At 37.7% G+C, this 23,272-nt stretch overlaps 1 protein-coding gene across 4 annotated transcripts in view; it reads left to right on the forward strand.

The window, feature by feature from the left end:
- The window catches only part of PAK2 (p21 (RAC1) activated kinase 2), a 76,086-nt gene that overhangs the window by 33,736 nt on the left and 19,078 nt on the right, over window positions 1-23,272 (forward strand). For all 4 annotated transcript variants that reach the window (XM_029939548.1, XM_029939551.1, XM_029939549.1 and 1 more), the window contains exons 3-8: window positions 14,401-14,501; window positions 14,856-15,003; window positions 17,516-17,547; window positions 18,321-18,431; window positions 19,445-19,577; window positions 20,924-20,987. In XM_029939548.1, coding sequence (XP_029795408.1) covers window positions 14,401-14,501; window positions 14,856-15,003; window positions 17,516-17,547; window positions 18,321-18,431; window positions 19,445-19,577; window positions 20,924-20,987 — 589 coding nt within the window. The remainder of the gene's footprint in view (window positions 1-14,400; window positions 14,502-14,855; window positions 15,004-17,515; window positions 17,548-18,320; window positions 18,432-19,444; window positions 19,578-20,923; window positions 20,988-23,272) is intronic.

Below are 23,272 nucleotides of genomic sequence, written 5' to 3' on the forward strand. Positions count from 1 at the left end.
TTGAAGAAGTTAGCTTTCTGTTTCTTATCCTTTAGTTTTCTTGATCAAAGTACATCAGGATAGAGATTGAATTTATGTAAAAGAAGAGACATCAAGAGTTCATAAAATTTATCTGCTATGTTGGATAGGCTTACATTCAGAACATCTTTGTCATACATGGGTTGTAACTTCAAAGTAGAATGGCTCTAGTTTCCACTAAGTTTCCAGTCTGAGTAGAGTTGGGTACCAAACCAAAAATAAATGCTATTCAGGGAAAGAGAGTTGGCATAAATTACTTTTCATGTGCCCTCACCTTTCCTTCCTAGACACTGTCATTTCTAACTACTTAAATTTGATATTTTTTAACTTCAAAGATAGTACTTTTTGGTACTGAATGGTAAATAAATAATAAATGAAAAATTAATAATATGCATTTTATGTGAGAGTTAAGAATACATAATCGGTGAAGATTTATATAGATTGAAATGTACAAAAATTTACTGTTTTGACCAGTGGATATAACTGTGGAAGCCATAATCGTTATATCAATATATTACATTATACACCATTTTTATCTCCTTGAACTCATTCATATCCTGTCCCAAATCTCTTCCTTCCCTCCCTTAAGGAAACTTCTGTCTGACTTTTCACCTTATATCAGTTTAACCTGTTTCAGAACTTTATGTAAATAAATAGAATTTTACTTCAATTTTTTAGTTTTATGGTGATATCATACACATAGGAGTATAGTATAGTGTATATTTTTTAATAAAACACCCTTCTTCCCATAACCCTGCCTAGAATTTTATCAGTACCTCTGAAGCCCCCATCTTCTCTCTTTTCTCCACCTCCCACCAATATCTACCATCTTGAATTCTGCAGTTTTTTATCCTTTGCTTTTTATTATAATTTTACAACATGATATTCCCAAATGATGTATGGTTTAGGCTTGCCTATTTGGAAACATTTTATAAATGGAGTCATAATGTATGCTTTTTTTTCCAGGACTTACATTTTACATTTTCACTCAACCTTATGTTTTTTTTTTTTTTTTTAACGTTTATTTATTTTTGAGAGAGAGAGAGAGACAGTGCAAGCAGGGGAGGGGTAGAGAAAGAGGGAGGCACAGAATCTGAAGCAGGCTCAAGGCTCTGAGCTGTCAGCACAAAGCCCAACATGGGACTCAAACTCATGAGCTGTGAGATCATGACCTGAGCCGAAGTCAAAGGTTTAACCGACTGAGCCACTCAGGTGCCCTTAGCTCTGACTCTTAATTTCAGCTCAAGACATGATCCCAGGGTCCTGGGATCAAGCCCTGAATCGGGCTTCATGCTGAACATGGAGGCTGCTTGGGATATTCATTCTCTCGTTCTCTCCCCCCTCCCCCCCCCAAAAAAAGTTGTTTCATGAAATCATGAAACTTTTGTTTCAGTTATGTGTATATTAGATCAAAATGTAAAACTTGTTGGTGTGGGCCTTGGCCAAAGATGCAAAAGTTGCTCTGAGATGTATACTTGGGAGTAAAAGTGTAGGGTGACAGGGTGTTCCCGTGTTTGACTTGACTAGTGTTTGACTTGACTAGGTTTGTCAGATTGCTTCCTAAAGTCTCTTTTTAATGTTCATTCTCACCCACAGAACATAAATGTTCCTATTACTGAACATCTTTACAAATTCCTGTTTTACAGGACTTTTAATTTTTGCTACCTCGGGAAGTATGAGATAGTATCTCATTGTGGGTTTAATTTCCATTTCCCTCAGGATTTGGGAAATTGTTTTTTCATATGTTAATTTCCCATTTGTGTTTTCTGTTACATCTTTTCCTCAATCCATTTTTCTACAGAGGTGCTTTTTCCTTCATTAATCAACATTTATTATCTGTATACTAATCAGTTAAATGTTATTAAATACAGTTTTCGAAGCACTCATTTGCCTGTTCATTCTCTCAGTGATAATCTTTTGTTGAATAGAAGTTACTAATTTTGGTGTAGTTGAATTGATCAATTTCTTTATCATTTGAGCTTTTTGTGTTTTAAGAAATCTTTGCCAAACTATAGGTCAAAGATGATTTCTTATATTTTTCTAAAGGTTTCACAGTATGAGTTTTATGATTTAAAGCCTTGAAATGTCTGGATTTATTTTTGTGTATGTGTAGAAAGAGATCCATTTTCACTTTTTTTGCAACCAATATCACCAACCTTTCCTTGAAACTTTTATCATTTCCTCACTGACCTGCCAGACTAGCCATTATCTGTCAGGCTTCTGAGTATGCCAGGGTCTGTTTCTCTGTTGTCTACTTTATTGCCTTGGTTTATTTGTACCTGAGCTAATACTGTATTGCCTTAATTATTATAGCTTATAATTCTTAATATCTGAGAGAACAAACCTGCCACCAGGTTCTTCTTTATGATCTCTTGGCCCTTTGCTCTTCTCTATAAATTAGAAAATTTGTTTATCACATACTTTAAAAAAAAACAACACACCCTGATTTTGTGATTAGAATTGCATTGAATTTGTAGGGTGAGATGGGAAGTTTTGCATTCAGCTTTGTGGTTGAGAGTAGAGCACCTGCAGGGTTTCTGTGTAGCCTGGCTGGAGAGAGGACAGACGGAATGTTTGGAGGGAGGGTGCGCCTTAATTCCTCACGTTCCCCGGGGTTCTTCCCTCCCTTTCCACCCCAGCCTCCTGCACTGTTGTTTCTTCCTGGAAGCTGACACTTCCTACATAAGTGTGGCCTGAAGCTCTGAGGGTTAGGAATGGAGAACCCTGTGCGTGCGTGCGTGCTGTGTGTGTGTGTGTCCACACATTCGTGCTTCTATGAACACAGAAATCTACCTGCTTAACCACTCCCAACATTGTGAACTGGCATTCTCCTGCCTACATTCTGAGTGGCTCTTTCTCTCCCATAGTTTTATCTGAATTGCTTTTCATCTTTAGGCATTCTTCACTGACTTTATTCCATGATAAATAGATTTGACTTAGAAGGGGAGGGCTACAGTACATGGTTAGTCTGTCATCTTGAAAACGGAGTCTAGAAGGGAAAAATGGCATTTTTATTTTAAAAAATCATAATTACCCTAAGATTTGTGCCATTTCTAATGTAAAGCCTGATTTAGAAGTACTCGTTTTACTCAAATTTACATCCGTTATTGGTGTCCTTACTAACAGCTCAGGTTTTTGTTTAAAAAAAAAAAAAAAAGACCGGACTATCTTCCATGATTCATTATTGCTTAATCAGTGTCACTGGAAGAGTTAAGAAAATTAGAAATTATACTTTTTTTTCCCCTAAAACGTTTATTCCTTTTTGAGAGGGAGAGAGTGCATGCAAGTGAGGGAGAGGTGGCGGGGTGGGAGGTGGGCGGCCGACAGAGGATCTGAAGGGACAGCAGTGAGCCTGATGTGGGACTTGAACTCACAAACCATGAAATCATGACCCGAGCTGACGTCAGAGGCTCAACTTCAGGTGCCCCTAGAAATTATACTTTCTATGACAACTTGATTGAACAGATCTCTTCACATTTTGATACATATGTATCATATGTACCCTGTGAGTCATCAGAGATAGTATAAGCAGAGCAGGTGGTGTCCCTGCCCTCATGACATATACCACAACCTATAACATAAAGTTACAAACTATGGAAAGTGGTAATAGGATTAGTGTAAGTCTGTGCTGTTTGGGAAGGCTTCCTAAAGAAGTGACAATAGACCTGAAGACTAAAGAATGAATAAGTGACAATAGTTAGGAAGATTTTGATAGATAAATGTATGTTCTGTGCCTAGAAAAGAGTTTCGGTGGCCCAGCTACAGGAGGGATCATAGCATATTCATGGAGTCATGCGGTGTGACTCGAAAGCAAAGAGGGGAAAGAATAACAGCATGATGTGTGGCGGAAACTACAGGCAGAAGCAGCTGAAGAGGTGGGCAGGGAGCAGGTCATAAAGGGCCTTGTATTCCCTGCTGTAAAGCTCAGATTTTATCCTGTTTCCTAGGGAACCATTATAGAATTTTAAACATGGGAAAGACATGGACACATTTCTGTCTTAAATGGGAGAAATTGGTAGCTGTATAGAAAATAAGTTTTATTGGAGGCCTAAGACTGAAGTTGGAAGCTAGTTAGGATTTTGCAGTTAGTCCAGGTGAGAAATGGCTTAACAAGTCTAGTAGTTTTGTTAATGAAAATGGCAATAAACCACTGTCTTGGCTTACTTTTAAAAGCTGTATTCAATTAGCTAGTGTTGAATGGTATAGTATTTATTATACAAGGCAATTTTCTAGTTATTCAGTCTGTATGCACCTTTACTTCTGGTCAGTGATAAAGATGATAGAACTCTAAATATACCTTCTGCCCCAAAATTGAATTCTAAGTTTAATAAGAGTGACCCATACCCCTCTTCCTGTTTTCTAGAGAATACTCTTCTTTGTCATGAAATAAATTTAGTTTCACTAATTTGAAGTTGTTCTGGGTCAAAGGAACAAAGGGCTAATCACTGATTCGGTTAGAGTAGAAATAGAAAAGTCTTCCTTTTAAGGAGATGGGATGTGGGGTAGGATTTAGCCTTGGACTCTAGCTCAAATGTAGCCTAAAAGGTGGTGGCCTTAAACAATGAGGCAGTGACATCATTCTTTTTAAGTACCTTCTGTGTACACATGACTCAGGGGCCCCGCCTTTTGGCTGAACATTGCTGCTGGCCTGCTTGTTTTGTTCTCTAATGACGAAGTTGTAGGTTTTATTTCTGAAAGAATTTCTTTCCCTGACCCATTACTTCCCACCTAGTGATCCACTTGCCTGGGGGACATCTATAGATAGAGGATTGTGGGGGTTTGTTGGTGGTGGTCCTTGTAGTTCTTGGTTTCCAGAGTGATAAAGGAATGATTCTGTTCATGTAACAGTATCCTTCCAGCACATTGTGTGATTTGAGACATGCTTCAGTTTTGGTTTATTTTTAAGATTTTTTTTTTTAATCTCTCCTTTTCTTTCCTGAGACAACTAAAACACAGGGAGTATGTGTATGTCTGTATGTGTTTTATATAAAAACAAATGGAATTAAACAGATATTTAGGATATTGAGTCATTTCTCTCATAATGGATTAATGTATATAAATGTCTTAAGTTCTTCTTGTTTTTATTCCTTTAACTTTTTATTCTATACTCCTAATATATATGAAACTTTATTTAATATATGTGTCTAAACTCAACATTCCCAAATTAAAAAATATGGCTGGGTCTTAGACACAAATGGAACCAGGAATCCTCTTGCTGCTATATGTCTTGTCTTTATTTATTTTATTTTAGAAAGAGAATCCAGGCTGGGGATAGGGGCAGAGGGGGAGAGAATTTTAACCAGGTTCCACACTTAGCACAGAGCCAAACATGAGGCTCAGTCCCACATCCCTGGGATCGTATCCTGAGCCAAAATCAAGAACCAAACACTTCACTGACTGAGCCGCCCAGGCACCCCAAGCAGATTTCTCTTTTTTAGTTAGTTTGTTTTGAGAGAGAGAGAGAGAGAGAGAGAGAGACAGAGAGAGAGAGAGAGAGAGAGAGAAAGAGAAAATGAGCAGGGGAGGAGCAGAGAGAGGGAGAGAGAGAAGCCCATGCAGGCTCCTTACTGTCAGTGCAGAGCCTGACATGGGCTGGATCTCACAATTCTAAGATAATGACCTGAGCCGAAATTAAGAGTTGGGCACCTAACCAACTGAGCCACCCAGGTGCCACCCCCACCCCACAAGCAGACTTTTTTTTAATGAAGAGGAGGGGCACCTGACTGTCTCAGTTAGAAGAGTGTTGCGACTTTTGATCTCGGGGTTATGAGATAAAGCCCCGTGTTGATTGTAGAGATTACTTAAAAATAAAATCTTTTTTAAAAAACGAAGTTTTAAAAGGAGAGGAAACCAGTACTTTTATAGTACATGGAATTCTGAGGGTATAACCTCAGAATACTCATGGTTTGGTGGAAAGTGAGTGGTTTTTAGTTTTGTGTGGTTTTTTTTTTTAAGTTTATTTATTTTGAAAGAGAGCCTGGTGGGGAGGGCCAAGAGAGGAAGAGAGAGAATCCCACGCAGGCTCCATGCTTTCAGTGCAAGAGCCCAATGTGGGGCTCAATCTCACAAACTGCGAGATCATGACCTGAGCTGAAATCAAGATTTGGACACTTTTAACTAAATGATTAACTGACTGAGCCACCCAGATGCTCCTAGAAGGTGTTTATGATAGATGGAATTGTGCATTTCAGTAAAGAGAGCAAAATTTATACTAGGCTTTAACAGTTCCATTTCCCTCTGCTTCTTGGCACACCTAATATGCCCTGCCCTCTTAATATAGTCAGATCTCTTGTAAATAAGTATTCTACATATCAAGGAGACCTAGAACAGAGATGGACATTTGAAAACAAATCTGTCATCATTAGGCAAAAATATATATATTTCTGACTAATGCTAGGTCAGTAGCATCTTATAAACAAAAAATAGTATACAGTAACATTCCAATTGTAGATATGCAGACCTATCAGACAACACAACTTTTAACTCTTATACGAGGAGAATTTTCTGGTTAACAAAGCAAATTGACCATACACCTCTACTTGCTGTCCCTCTCCAGACCCAAGTAAAGTGACTATTAAAAAAATTTTTTTAATATCATAAGGTCAAAATGAATAGAAGAAGGGACAGCAGTGTTCAAAAGAGATTTCAGTACATATTTGGAAGATAGAAGAGTGGGAAAATGGAGCTGACTAAACTGAACAGATGAAGACCTATCCTAAGTGTTTGCAGAGGGAACATCTGTGAGAAGTGAATCAGTTTTCGTGTAAAAATCTCAGAGACTCAGAATTTAGAGGCACATAACATCATGGGAGAGCTATAATACACTAGCTGAAAATGGGTGGAGAGGAATTAGTTGAAAATCTGTGTAGGTGTCAGAGGCCACTTAGGACCCCATCTTTATCCTGTTCAGCCAATGAAATCATGTAAGTCCCATCTTCTGGTAGGACAAAAGAATAAGCTTAATGTTGGTATGTATTTGAGGAGAAATTGAACCTTAGAGGCCCCTCATTCTTTTTGGAAGAGTCTGTGAAAGGTGTAGCACCAAAATAAGAAAAGAAGATACTAAAATTCTTTTTTTAAATTAATTTTTTAGTGTTTTATTTATTTTTGAGAGACTGTGTGAGCAGGGGAGGGTCAGAGAGGGAGACACAGAATCTGAAGACAGGCTCCAGGTCTGAGCTAGCTGTCAGCACAGAGCCCAACATGGGGCTCAAACCCACAAACCATGAGATCATGACCTGAGCTGAAGTCAGACGCTCAACCTACTGAGCCACCCAGGCACCCCCTAAACTTCTTTCCTCTACCCTGCTTTCAGAATACTTGTAGTTTGACTCAAAGCCCTCAGACTAGAGACTGGAATGTTTTTCTCTGGATAAACAGAATGCCCTGGGAGGTGGGAAGTATAGGTAACCCCCAACCCCATTTTTAATGAAAAGTCTGACTTATCTCCTGGATAACTTTTAAATACTTTGCTGAGGAAAATCAGCCTATGCACACAAGTAAAGTATATAATCTTCAGAGAGAAGATAATTGGCATCCTTGACACAAGGAAAGTATTCTCAGAGAAAGAACGATCAGAGAACAATGAGAAACAGTTCTTGGAAAATCAACATTTAAGATTACCAAAACAAACAAAAGATATCAGTAGGTGGAAGATTGGAAGATAGTCAAGAAAATTTCCCCAGATTCTTAAAAGCCCAAAGAAGAGAAAATATAACAGTTACAAAATCAGATCAGGATGTTCTGATCTAACTCATAATGAACAAAGAAAATAAAATAAAAATCAAAGAAATGAAGACCACATCAAATTATATATATCATCCTGAATAACAGCGTAGCTAAGACAGTAAAACCTGTTACATCTACAGTCCAAATGGAGTGACAGTGACCAGATTTACCCCTCCACCTGAAAGAACTAAAACACTGGGGGGAAATAGGCAAAACAGTGGTTTTCATGATACTGTACATCAAGTAATAAAGAAAGGCAATCCCTAAGAGGTAGGAAATGATTCAGGTGAGTCCTACAATTGACCCAGCTTACTTCCTGGAGAAAGTTGGCGGGCTGCAGCACAGGGGGGGACAACTAGAGCAGAGAAACAGCTGGGAGTTGGGAGACATCAAGGCAGCTAGTTTGTATACACACACCAGAGAGGGAGAAAGATCTGCAGAGACATCCCCCCCCCCCGCCCCCCGCCCAACACGTGATGTGAGCTGGAAAAGGAACCACTGGAAATAATGAGAGGAAACTGTCTTAAGTGCTCATACAGGACCCAAAATATCTCCTGCTCCCACCATTCAGAATCAGAAACATTGAGTAGAGAGGTCTTGCCTCAGTAATGGGGCAGAATTAGCTCTGGATTAAATGTTGCTCCAGTTTTGCCTAACAAAACTTTAATTCCTAAAAGGATCAACTCTTTAAATTTGTTTCTTTCCTATATAAGTAAACACCTTAGAATTGCCTATCTGTATCTCAGAACAAAGCTCACTAATACTTAGAGGAACACAAAAATATCAGATACCTACCAGAGAAAGCTTTTTGATGTCTGGCACCCAGCTAGTATTCCCCAGACATGCAAAGGTCCATAATGAGTAAAACCCATCAATTGGATTCAATCCATAAATGACACAGATGATAGAATTAGTAGGCCAGGACATGGAAGTAATTATATTCCATATGTTGAAGAACCCAAAAGAAAGATTCAGAAGTATCTGAACCCAAAAGAAAGATTAGAAGTAGCGATGGAAGATAGAAAAAAGAACAACATTTTAGAGATGGAAAATACAAGGGACAAGAATCACAGTAGATTAGGCATTGCAGAAGTAAAGGTTAGTGAATTTGAAGACCATGGCAATAGAAACCATCTAAAATGATATTTAGAGAGGGGCAGCTGGGTGTGGCTCAGTCTGTTAAGCATCTTACTCAAGTCATGATCTCACAGATCGTAGGTTCAAGCCTCATGTCGGGCTCTCTGCTGAGAGTGCAGAGCCTGCTTAGGGTTCTCTCCCTCCTCTCTCTCTGCCCCTCGCCTGTTCATGTGCATGACCATGTGTGCATGCTCTCTCCCAGAGTATTTTTTAAAAAGAAAACAAAAGAAGAAAAATCTGAAACAAAAGTGAACAGCTGTGGGGTAACTTCATGCAGACCTGATATAAGTGTAATTGAAGGAACGCCTGGGTGACTCAGTTGGTTGAGCATCTGACTTCGTCTCAGGTCATGATGTCACGGTTCGTGGGTTCAAGCCCCACATCAGGCTCTGTGCTGACAGCTAGCTCAGAGGCTGGAGCCTGTTTTGGATTCTGTGTCTCCCTCTCTCTCTGACCCTCCGCTGTTTATGCTGTCTCTCTCTCTCAAAAATTAAAAAAAATAGTGTAATTAGTCTCCAAAGAATGGGAAGGGGAAACAAAAAAGCAAGTACTTTTTAAAAAGTGGCTGAGGGGCACCTGGGTGGCTCAGTTGGTTGGGCATCCAGCTTCAGCTCAGGTCATGATCTTACAGTTTATGGGTTTGAGCGCACATCGGGCTCTTCTGCTGACAGCTAGCTCAGAGCCTGGGGTCTGCTTCAGATTCTGTATCTCCCTCTCTCTCAGACCCTCCCCTGCTCTCACTGTCTCTCTCTGTCTCTCAAAAATAAATTGAAAAAAATAAATTAAAAAATAAATAAATAAAAAGTGGCTGAAAACTTTAAAAATTTAATAAAATTATAAACCCATAGATTCAAGATCAGTGAATTCCAAGCACAAGAAGCATGATGAAAACTACACCATGACATATAATCAAAATGTTTAAAACCAGTGATAAAGAGAAAATCTTAAAAGCTTTCAGACCTTAGCTCAATTTTCTGTGAACCTAAGACTTCTCTGAAAAATAAAATCTGTTGAAAAACAAAAAGTTTATTGTTGTAAGCCAAAAAATAAGCTGCCAGGAAGAAAAGACACCACATGTAGAGGAACAAAAAATGACAGTGGACCTTATGAAAGTAATGGTGCATCCCAGAAGACAAGGGGCAACATCTTTAAAATACTGAAAGAAAAAAATCTGTCAACGTAGAATTCTCTATCTTATGAACATATCTTTCAAAAGTGAAGGGGAAACAAAGACTTTTTTAAATGTGTAAAGGCTGAAAGAATTTATCACCAGCAGGCCTACACTGTAAGAAATGTTAAACCAAATCATTCAGGTAGCAGGAAAGTGTTGTCAGATGGAAATGTTGATCTGCATTAAGGAATGAAAATCACTGAAAATGTTTTTTCTTGTCTAAATCTCTAAAAAAATAATCAAGTTTTTATTTTAAATATTTTTATATTTTTATATTTGTGAAACAAAGTATTGATACATTCTATCACAAATGAACCTCCAAAACTAAGTAAAAAAGCCATTTACACACATGTTGTGTGGTCTTTTTTTTTTTTTTTTTAAGTTTGAGAGAGACACAGACTGAGCAAATGGGGGAAGGGTAGAGAGAGGGAGATAGAATCCTAAGCAGGCTCTGTGCCATTAGCACAGAGCCCAATGTGGGGCTCAAACTCAGAAAACCACTAGCTAGTTCATGACCTGAGTTGAGACCAAGAATCATCTGAGCCACCCAGGTGCCCCCGTGTGGTCCTATTTATATGAAATGTCCAGAACAGGCAAATGTGTGGTGACAGAAAGATTAGTAGTTATGTAGAGCTTGGGAGGGGGAAAGGGAGTAATGGGTAGTGATTTCTAATGAGTATACGCTTTCTTTTAGGGATGATGAAAATGGTCCACAGTTAGATTGCAGTGATGGTTGCACAACTCTATATATAAATAAAACCCAGTTGAACTTTATGATATATAAAGGGTTATCACTTAAACCAACAAAGGAGGGGCATCTGGGTGGCCAGTCAGTTAAAGTGTCCAACTCTTGATCTCAGTCAGCTCAGGTCTTGACCTCCGTGTTGTGAGTTCAAGCCCTGTGTTGGGCTCTGCACTGGTATTGAAGCTTATTTAAACAACAACAGAGGAGATCAAAGGGAATTATAAAAAATACTTCATTAATCCTAGAGAAGAAAAAGAGGAAAATGTAAGCAAACAATAGAGACCATTAGAAAACAAAGAATAGAATGGTGGGTTTAAACCCAACTGTATCAATAATCACGCTAATTGTAACTGGTCTAGACACTCCAGTTAAAAAGCAGAGGTTGTTAGGGGTGTCTGGGGGATGGTTAAGCATCCAGCTTCAGCTCAGGTCATGATCTTGCAGTTCACAAGTTCGAGCCCCACGTCAGGCTCTGAGCTGTTAAAGTATACTTTAAAAATCCTGCTTTGGATTTTTAAAGTATACTAATGGTGAAAAGAAAACCTGGACTGATTGATATCAGAGAACGTAGTCTTTAAAGCAAAAAATACTGCTCTAAATATTGAAGGGATAAGGATAAGAAATAGGTTATTTTATAATGGTATAATAAGGTCAGTTCAACAAGAGGATGTAATAGAAGTAAATATTTATGTACTTAATAATAGAGCTTTGAAATACATGAGACAAAAACAAATTTAAGGAGAAATAGATAAGTATACTTACAGTTGGAGATTTCAGGATACTTTTATCAATAATTGATAGAGCAAGTAGACAGAAAATTGCTAAAATTATCGATCACCTTGACCAATTGACATTTATAGAATACTCTACCCAGCAGAATACATATTCTTTTCTAAGTGAACATGGAACACTTACTGAGATCATATTCTAGGGAGATTTTTAAAACCTAATAATTTAGAAGAATTCAAATCACACAAAATACAGTCTATGCCCACAATGTAATTAAATTAAAAATCAGCAACAGATGGGGCGCCTGGGTGGCTCAGTCGGTTAAGCCTCCAACTTTGGCTCAGGGCGTGATCTCACAGTCCGTGGGTTCAAGTCCCATGTCAGGCTCTCTGCTGACACCTCAGAGCCTGGAGCCTGCTTCATATTCTGCATCTCCTTCTCTTCCTCTACAGTTTTTTTTTTAATATTTATTTTTTAGAGACAGAGACAGATCATGAGCAGGGGAGGAGCAGAGAGAGAGACGCACAGAATCAGAAGCAGCCTCCGTGCTCTGAGCTATCAGCAAAGAGCCTGACACAGGGCTCAAACCCATGAACTATGAGATCATGACCTTAGCCGAAGTTGGACACTCAACTTACTAAGCCACCCAGGCCCCCCTCTCTGCCTCTCCTCCACTTGCACTCTGTCTCTCTCTCTCTCAAAAGTCTATCTATACACTGGTAACTGAAATATTGCTGCGAGAAGCTAAAGAAGTCCTAAATAAATGGAGAGATTCAATGTTTTTCATCAGTTAGAAGAGTCAATATTGTTAAGATAACAGTTCTCCCTAAATTGATCTGTATATTCAATGCCATTCCAATCAAAATCTGAGCAGGCTTTTTTTGGTAGAAATCATTAGGCTCATCCTAAAATTTGTGTGCAGAGGTGGGTAGGTGGTTCTGTTGGTTAAGCCTCTGGCTCTTGATTTTGGCTCGGGTTATGATCCCATGGTTTTGAGATCGGCCCCATGTCAGGCTCTGACTGATAGCTGGGAACCTGCTCGGGATTCTCTCCCTTTCTCTCTGCCCCTTTCCCACTCATGTGCATGTGCATTGTGCTCTCTCCTCAAAAATAAAAAATAAATGGGGGTGCCTGGGTGGCTCAGTTGGTTAAGTGTCCCTCTTGGCTTAGGGCATGATCTCATAGTTGGTGAGTTTGAGCCCGACATCAGGCTCTCTGCTGTCAGCATGGAGCCCCCTTCAGATCCTCTGTCCCCCTCTATTTCTGCTCCTCCCCTGCTCTTTCTCTCACTTACTCTCTCAAAAATAAAAACATTAAAAAATTTTTTTAAATAGACATTTAAAACATTAAATAAAATTTGCATGGAATTGCAAAGGACCTAGAATAGCCAGACAGCTTTGAAAAAGGAAAAAGTTATAAGGCTTGTACTATGTAGTTTCAGTGCTTATTTTTAAACTGCAATAGTCCAGGCAGGCTGGTATTGGCATAAAGGTAAAGAGATCATTGCAACAAAGTTGATCATCTAGAAAAAGACTTGGGCATATTTGGACAATTGATTTTCAACAGTGGTTCAAAATGGTATTGGCCTTCTAAATAGCAACACTGGAAATTAGAAGAATTTCTGAGGAGGGGAAACATTTTCAACATAAATATATATAGTCAAGAAGTATGAAGGGACAAACTAAGAAGAAGGAAACAGAGTAATCCAGAAAATAGATTCTAGCATCGGGTAAAAGTTTAGGAATGTCCTAGGACAATAGCCAGGCCAGAGCCCTAGGCATAAACTGCAGATTAGAGCAAGGCAGGTGAGAGGTGGAGGGGTAGGGAGGAACAGATGTGTTTAAATTATAGAGAATATTATTTTTGTTAACATTTATTCATTTTTGAGATACAGACAACATGAGCAGGGGAGGGGCAGAAAGAGAGAGGGAGACACAGAATCCAAAGCAGGCTCTAGGCTCTGAGCTGTCAGCACAGAGCTCGACGCAGGGCTTGAACCACGAACCATGAGATCATGACTCAAGCTGAAGTTGAACGCTTAACCAACTGAGCCACCCAGGTGCCCCTACATTACAGAGAATATTAATTGATGTGAGTTAGAAATGTAGCAAAAATAATTGGTAGAACCACAGAAACACTGGGAAGCGTTAAGAGGTAGCAGTTATTAATCTTATAAAAAAGAAAGGTTAGCATTGCAGAAGAAAGGTGGCATGCTCCTTGTAAGCTCTTTGTCTATACCGTCATAATAATGTAAATTGTTGTTTGGGGATGAATATAGTCAGATGGGAATACGATTTAATAGACAGTGTTTTCCAGTTTGCTCAGTGATCTAAAGTGTAGGCCTCTATGAGAACCAGTGTTCTAAAGGGCTGTCTCTTCTACCCTGTGCTCTTTTATTCAGGCCCAGTGGTGGGTCAGTCCTTGTGCCTCTTTAATCAAGACATTGTCGGGTTGTCCCCACCCCTGCTTGATAACAGAATAGGTTACTTTACTTCTTTTTTTTTTAATGTTTTTTATTTATTTTTGAGAGACAGAGACAACGGAGCAGGGGAGACTCAGAGAGAGAGGGAGACACAGAATCTGAAGCAGGCTCCAGACTCTGAGCTGTCAGCCCAGAGCCTGATACAGGGCTCGGACCCACGAACCGTGAGATCATGACCTGAGCCAAAGCTGGAAGCCGGATGCCTAACCGACTGAGTCACCCAGGCACCCTGATTATTTTACTTCTTTTATCAGTTTCCTATCAGCCATTGTCTTTAGGGGAAATCTCTTCTAGAATAACTTTGTTCCTAATCTGATTTTGGGGAAAACCTGATTGAGTACCTTTATTAATCTTGTTTAAACTGGCTGATTGTTTTATATTACCCTCTAGGAAGTAAGAAGAAAGAAAAGGAAAGGCCAGAAATTTCTCCTCCATCTGATTTTGAGCACACCATCCATGTTGGCTTTGATGCGGTTACTGGAGAATTCACTGTAAGTTTACCCAGTTGGGACACATTTACCTCTCCTCACTCAAACCTTTCCTTGAAGCATTATGTTTCAAGTTAACTTTTCTATCCCCATGCTGTGAGTTCTTAGAGTTTTTCTCTTATGAAAGTGTTTGTGGTTGGATGTATCTTTCTTCTAGGGAGCTGAGCCCATTAGTTACAATTATACAAAATAGATTTAGAAAAATTGACCATTAGGAAAGTAAGACCTTCTACAATGTATGCTGGCCTACAGTAATGTAGATTGACTAGTTTTTTATATTATCTTGTTATTTTTCTCTGGATGTTGATTTTATTAGAACAACTCAAAACCGCTAATTTCTGACTATCTTTTTGTTAGGGCATGCCAGAACAGTGGGCTCGATTATTACAGACCTCCAATATCACCAAACTAGAGCAAAAGAAGAATCCTCAGGCTGTGCTGGATGTCTTAAAGTTCTATGACTCCAACACGGTGAAGCAGAAATATCTGAGCTTTACTCCTCCTGGTAAGACATCCAACACTGGTAAAAGGCTGATTCAAGTGGGATTGCAGAGTCTTGAGGCACACCTAGGTAAAAAGATTGCTTCCGAAAAAATAAAAACCTAAGCTATGGTTCTTGTCTCTACTTTTCCCCCTGCTCTAGATCGCCTTTTGTAGACTGATCGGAGCAGCTCTTATGCATAGTTTGAAGTCTGGGGAGTATGTTATTCTCTTAGTTTTGTCAAAGTGGATGTTTTGGCCTATTGTTTCTTTTTTCTTGTCACTGCTTTTGAATGACTCCCAGCAGTGGAAGAGAAAGATACTGATTTATAGACATGTTCATACTAGAAATATATTTATTGTTAGTGGGACAGGAGGAGGGTTGTTTTGCTATTTTAAACACATGGACTTTGAAGTAAAAAAATGTTTAAGTCATTCAGAAAATTTGAAATTGATTGAAAAATTAAATATATAAACATAAAATAAGCACTAGAGCTAAAAGATTTTATACTTTGGAATTAGAATATCATTTGAGAAGAATTGGAATATAGTAGATTTTTAAAAATAGTTTATTTGTTCAAATCAGGATCAGAATAAAATCCATATATTACAGTTGATCGCTGTATTTTTTGAATCTCTTTTGATGTTTAGGCTTCCTTACACTTATTCTTAGACTCTCTTTTCCTTGCAATTTATTTCTTGAAGAAACAGGATTATGGGTCCTATTTCCTTCAGTGGATTTTGCTAATTACATCCCCAGGGGTCATTTAATATGTTTCTCTGACCCCTACAGTCATACATGTACTTTTTTTTATTACTTATTTTAAATGTTTTATTTCTGAGAGAGACAGACAGAATACAAGTGGGGAAAAGGCCAAGAGAGAGGGAGACACAGAACCTGGAGCAGCCTCCAAGCTCTGAGCTGTCAGCACAGAGCCCAGTGTGGGGCTTGAACTCCTGAACGGCGAGATTATGACCTGAGCCGAAGTCATCAGACGCTTAGCTGACTGAGCCACCCAGGTGCCCCCATACATGTACTTTTTAAAAACATGATTGAGCTAAAATCATACATGTTAACTAATTGTACTTAATTTGACTGCATTTTCACAGAAATAAGGGCTATGCTTAAGGAAAAAATAGAGACCAACTTGGCCAAATGATCTTGACTTTTTTACCTAGTCTTGACCTTTGTATCCTTAGCAAAAGGTCAGATTTGTCCCTAGAACTTTTATGTCAGCTAGTCTGTGTAAATTAGTACTTTTTTAGGTCAGTGTTTGACCAGAAAATGGTATATTCTTTTCACCCTATGTATATCTTTAATATATATATATGTTAAAGTTACGTTAAATATATACCTTTAATATAATCACACTTATAAATTATGCTTATATTGTTGATATATAAATATTTTTGTATATTATAAATTAATATATTAACATGTGTTAATAACGTGTTAATATGCACATATGTGAGCATATTCTTTAATATATTATTACATATTATATATGTATAAAATGTAAATTTCTCTGGGCCTTTTGAAAAGTAAAACAAAACTTGCTTTTCTAAACTTCAGAATGAATATTTTGACATTTAGTCTTCATGAACTGTTTCACATTCAGAAATATGCTTTCTCATTTAAAAAAAATGTTTTTTAAATGTTTTTTTATATTTGAGAGAGAGAGAGTGCATGAGCAGGGGAGGGGCAGAGAGAGATGGAGATGGAATCAAAAGCAGTTTCCAGGCCTCTGAGCTGTCAGCACAGAGCCCAACATAGGGCTCAAACTCACAAGCTGCGAGATCATGACCTGAGCTGAAGTCAAAAGGCTTAACCAACTGAGCCACTCAGGCATCCCAAAGGAAAGTTCTTGACATAAATTTCCATCAATAAGAAAGTATATTCCTGGATGGCTTAATTGGTTAAGCATCCGACTTCTGTTCAGGTCATGATCTCACAGTTGGTGAGTTTGAGCCTGGAGTGGGGGTTCTGTGCTGACAGCTCAAAGCCTGAAGCCTTCTTTGGCTGTGTCTACCTCTCTTTCTGCCTCTCCCCTGCTCATTCTCACTCTCAAATATAAATAAATATTAAAAAAAGAATTTTCCTTTGCACAGCTGCCATTGTCTGAACAGTTGTTTTAAGTTTTCTCGATAGTTTACTGGAGAAAGTATTGCTATGAATAAACTTCTGTTTTATTTTAATTATACATTGACAAGTTTAGTTTCAGATATGTTTTTAATAACTTGATTAAAATCATAGTTCACATGGTATAAAATTCACCCATTTGAAGTATATGTACATCAGTGATTTTTAGTAAATTTACAGTTCCATTAAGATTTGAGATTTTGTTAGCACAATCTCATATAGATTCTTGTTTGAATATTGATACTGTCATTTTTCTCAAGACTTAATTCAACTTAAAATGAAGTCAGTCTAAGACATTTTACTTGCTCTGCTTTGTATTTTCTTCCTTTTATTATATAGAAGTTGTTTTATTTTTTTTGAGTTGTTGACTTCGCATTATTTTCTATTTCATATTCAGAGAAAGATGGCTTCCCTTCTGGAACACCAGGAGTAAGTTAATATGTTACTTCTTGCAACTCTTTTTCTAACTTATATTACCCAAAACAAATCTCAGTTTTTATTTTGCTTTCTAAAATAAATTACAGCCACCAGTAAAAAAAAAAAAAAGAACTACTTAATATGTTTTTTAATTAATAAATTTATTTATTTATCTTAATATGTTTTAAGCTAACTGCTTGATTAAGCAAATAAGGAAGCCATATTAAGTAAATAGAATTTCCTCAGTTGGGAAGAAACAGTCTCCTAGAGTTGTATGAAGACTAAATGAGGTAATATGTAAAGTGCCTACCTACCACATACTCTGCCTATAATAAGCTCTATATAAAGGTTAACATCTTCTTTTACTTCATTAGCCACCATTTTTTATGGTGATAATCTGGCTGTCTTAAATGACCAAAAATGACTCTGACTTATATAAAGTCTAGAGGATCTTTGTTTTTGGTCTTAACAAATAAAGCAATTATTTCCTTTGAGGGCTTGTTTAAATTAGGGTTGTTAAAATTCGCCATATAAAAGGCATAAATTTTCTCTTAAGAAAACTTAATATTTACTGTAAACATTTATTTTATAAACTGAATTTCTATAAGTTATAGAATTGCCTTTACTCTTTAAGTGATTAGATTAGAATTAGTGAAGTTGTATTATTTTGAAACGAGCTATTAAAGAAATACATTTTTTCTAGTATATTAAAAAAAGAGAGTCCTATTTTGACATAGTGCTGTCTTTGACTTATCTTCCGTACTTTGCTCATGTGATTAATACAGCTGAATACCAAGGGGTCAGAAACCTCAGCGGTAGTAACAGAGGAAGATGACGATGATGATGAAGAGGCTGCCCCTCCTGTTATTGCCCCACGGCCGGATCATACAAAATCAGTGCGTGTCTGGTTACTAGTTCGACTCTGGGTGTCTGGGCATGTGTGTTTAAAAAAAAATAGTCTGTATTTGACTTCCAGTGATTATTTTTCAAAAGCCCTCAGTATGGGGAAATTGGATTAGGAGATCTTTACCTAAAAACCACTCATGAAAAACGAATTTTTTATTGAAAACCAAAATTGAATGGCTTCCTTAAAAGTTAAAATACTCATTGTTTTTTCTTTCTATACTACACCTTCTCTTCCAGAGAATTCATTTATTTCTCTTTCTCTATTAATTTCAGTGCAGATAACTACTATATCTAAAACTTACCCAGATTGTGTTCATTATCTCCCATTTGACATTTCTCTCAAAGCCTTGATGTCATTCAGGAGGCTGCTGTGACTGAAATTCTCCACTGGATATGGGAGAATTTAATGACCTCAGATAGAGGCAGAAAGACTCCTGTGCCTCCTCCCCCGGCACTAGCACACGGGACGTGTGGGGAAGGGGCCGTGCGGTGGAGCAATGGCACAGTTGGCAGGACTCTGAGGACCGCTGCTGGACCCTAATCTAATGGGAGGGGCCTCTGCTTTCTTCCTTTACCGCCTAGAATTGACTGCTTAAAGTGAAATGGTAGAAATCACCTTTGGATAAAAGTTCTTATGGGAATTACTAGCTAATAAGACAAATCCCAATATATTCTCATTGTCTAGAACACTGGTTAAAAATCAAAGAATTGAGGGGTACCTGGGTGGCTGAGCCTCCCAGACCAAGAGTTAGCAACTGACTCTTGATTTGGCTCAGGTCATGATCTTGCATCGGGCACCATGCTGGAGCCTGCCTGAAGTTCTCTCTTTCCCCTGCCCCTCTCCCTTGCTTGCTTGTGCATGCTTTCTCACTCTCTCTAAAATGAAAATAAAATAAAACCAAAAAATATAAGTATATTTTTTTTAATCAAAGAACTGAATAGTGTGCCAGTAAGAATACCTAAAAATATTTTCCCTCAGATCTCAGTAACTGTCTCTCTACAGATTTATACCCGGTCTGTAATTGACCCTATTCCTGCACCAGTTGGTGATTCTAGTGTCGATAGTGGTGCCAAGTCTTCTGACAAACAGAAAAAGAAGACCAAAATGACAGATGAAGAGATTATGGAGAAATTAAGTATGTTACCTACATATTACATTATTCTTAAACTGTTAATAGTTCTTGAAACATTTGGCTCAGATTTTAATGTATGCCTTATATTTTGGCTTAAGATATAAAAAATAGTTTGTTCTAAGAACAATAGCTTCAATTAAAATCTGCTGAAGCCAAAATCATACTCTAATTTGCTGTTTATTATGTGTTGACTGTTGAGTAATATCTTTGCAATGGTCAGTACCTTTGGGAGCAGTACTTTTTCCCAAAGGGTCAAATCTAAGGATCATGATTGGAAACCTTATCAAAAGAAGTTTGTCTATGTTTATGCATATTTATAGCTTCTCGGTATGATAATACAAAATGTTCCCGGATAAACAAGGTGGCCTTCCTGTATAGATGTATGTGTAAACATTAAACACATGTTTTTCTCTTCTCCCTTTATATCCATCAACTGCCATTGGCCCTGAATCAATCACTGGAAATAATACACACAGTGCCAGTGAGAGGGTAGCAATAATGTCTTAGTGCAAGTCTGCAGCAGCTGTGGTTGTAAAGAGCACTTTATAGAGAGGGATCAAGGAAAGCTAAGACAGCTGTAGTGGCTGTACCTTATATAAAATCGGATTATTTGTGTGAGTTTCCTTGATATGATCCTATCTCCTTTTACCTTAAGCAAGTGGAAACTTAGTGTGGTTTTCTCATGTTTGATTTAATGATAGTAAGAATATAAATTATAGTTTTATATCCAAATCCTAATTTTAAAACTGTTTCTTAGTTGTGACTTTGTGAACTTTCCTAAAACAGATGTATGGTTAGTTGATACTAAAGTAATCTTTATAGTAATAAGTGGTTTTTTAAATATATTGGAAGATAGAAGATTTATGGGAAGAGTCAGGAAAGCCATTTAGGTTTATTCACGTGGATATCATTTATGTATTTCTGATAGTAAGTAGTTTCATAACTTATCATTAGTTTAATACATTTCAGTGTATTAAAGAATACTCATCCTTACCCAGGAATTTCCCAATTAGGATTGAATCTCCCACATCCTGAGAACCCCTTTATTCTTAGGCAAACTAACACAGTTGGTCATTTTAACGTGTGTTTATTTTTGAGAAAGTGATAGGATAATTAAGACATTCGTTAGGAAGTCCAACATAATGGAAATAGTATCTTCTTGCTTCTGATAAGTTTCATTAGTGTTTTGTTTTTGAAATACACTATATTTGAAATTTAGTGTTAATGTTTAAAAGCTAATGTTCTAAAATCAGTAGAGTTTATTAGAAGGAATAATGATGGAATTAGTTTACAACTTTAAAGTACTTGGCTGAGTTTCCAATGTTTTGTTTGGTTTTTGTTTAAAATAGGAACTATTGTGAGCATAGGTGACCCTAAGAAAAAATATACAAGATATGAAAAAATTGGGCAAGGGTAAGTATTCATGAATACGTTACACAATATTTAACAATTCTTGGTTATACACTATGATACCTCTTTTTTTTTTGCCTGTTGACATTAAACACAGTATTCTATGAGTAGTATTCTTGTAAGTAATGCATTTATTTCTACATGCTATTAAAAAACTGTATGATTTTGCAATGATCATACATGATTTTCTCTTAAATGTTATTTCCCATTAGTGGTTGAGAAATTAGATGGGGAAATTGCCCTACCCATCAAATACATTTAAAAGATAATAAGATCTTATATAAAAGGTAGCTACTTTTTTGCATGGACCTCAAGTATACTGTAGTATAGAGGTGGAATTTAAGGAAAGGTATTAAGCAGGCTGTGTTTTAGCTTATGGGCAAATAATAAATTGTATCATGTATCTTGAATGTATCATAGATAAGCTGCTATATAACGATTGCCATTTCAGATAGCTGTGAAATTAGGTGATTAACTAGTTGTTACTTAACCTTCTAATTTCTGTATAAGTCTAATTACATGAAATAGAAGTTGGGGTTTTGATTTTTTTACTTTGCTTTTCTGTTTGGAGTGTCATTGTAACTACTGTATTGTAAATGATGGAAAATAATTGCATATGCTAAAAAATAAATAAGTAAACAAAAAAAGATAATAAGAACGTTTACTACAAGATTATAATCAATAAAAACATGTATTTAATCACATCATTGGAATATTGATTTTTGAGTCTGATACTCTGATTTTGTCCAGTATTTTGTATTTAAAAATTTTTTTTAATATTTATTTTTGAGAGAGAGTACAAGCAGAAGAGGGGCAGAGGGAAAAGGAGACAGAATCCGAAGCAGGCTCCAGGCTCTGAGCTGTCAGCACAGAGGCCAGTGCCAGGCTCGAACCCACAAACTGTAAGATCATGACCTGAACTGAAGTCTGGTGCTTAGCCAACTAAACCATCCAGGCACCCCCAGTAATTTATATTTTTAAACTACAGTTGGAGCACCTGAGTGGCTCAGTCAGTTGACCACCGACTTCTACTCAGGTCATCATGATTTTTCAGTTCACGGGTTTGAGTCCCGCGTTGGGCTCTGTGCTCATAGCTTAGAGCCTGGAGTCTGCTTTGGATCCTGTCTCCCTCTCTCTCTGCCCCTCCCCCAACTTGCACTTTGTCTCTCTCTCAAAAATAAAGTAAATGTGAAAAAAAAAAACTATCCTTCTTTTCTGTCACTTGGGAGCAAATGACCATCTTTAATGTTTAATTTTTTTTTTAATGTTTATTTTTTGAGAGAGAGCACACATGAGTAGGGGAAGGACAGAGAAAGAGGGAGACACAAAATCTGAAGCAAGCCTCAGGCTGTGAGCTCTCAGCACAGAGCCCGATATGGAGCTCAAACTCATGAACTACGAGATCATGACCTGAGCCGAAGTCAGATGCCTAACAGACTGATCCACTCAGGCGCCCTGAGCATCTTCAATTTTTAATGTTATTAATCTCTGGAAAATATTCTGTGAGTTTAGAAAGAGAGCTTAAGTCTTTTTTGTGAACTTCCTTATGAATTTGTTTGTATATATGAATTTCTTTTTAAAAGCTAAGTTAAAGTGGTGCCTGGGTGGTTTAGTTAGTTGAATGATCAACTTGATGGTAGCTCAGATCATGATCTCACAGTTTGTGGGTTCTAGCCCTGTGTCGGGCTCTGCACTAAGAACTCGAAGCCTGCTTAGGAACCTCTCTCCCTCTCTCTCTGCCCCTCCCCTACTCATGCGCACATGTTCACTCTGTCTCGCTCGCTCGCTCTCTCACTCTCAATAAATAAATAAACTTAAAAAGCTAAATTTAGGGGCATGATCCTAGAGTGGTGGGATTGAGCCCCATGTTGGGCTCTTCACTGAGCATGGAGCCTGCTTAAGATTCGCTCTCTCCCTCTGCCCCTCTCCCCTGTTCATGCTGTCTAAAATTTTTTCAGTTATGCATCACTGGTTTAATAACAAAATTTAATAACAAAAATTGAAAATCACCTTAATTTTCTTGAGCACGATAATGGATAAATTACATTGAATAGTACAAATAATTATTATTATGAATGAACAAGTGTAACACCAATCCCAAGTCCAATGTTGAGTTAATATTAAATTGCATGGGACACCTGGATGGCTCTGTTGGTTAAGCATCCGATTTCGGCTCACGCTATGATCTCATAGTTTGTGAGTTCGAGCTCCCCATCAAGCAGTGCAGAGCCTGCTTTGGATCCGATGTCTCCTCTCTCTCTCTGTCCCTCCCTGGCTCATGCTTTTAC

Source organism: Suricata suricatta, chromosome 5 (assembly GCF_006229205.1).
Source record: "Suricata suricatta isolate VVHF042 chromosome 5, meerkat_22Aug2017_6uvM2_HiC, whole genome shotgun sequence".
NCBI classification, from domain to species: domain Eukaryota; kingdom Metazoa; phylum Chordata; class Mammalia; order Carnivora; family Herpestidae; genus Suricata; species Suricata suricatta.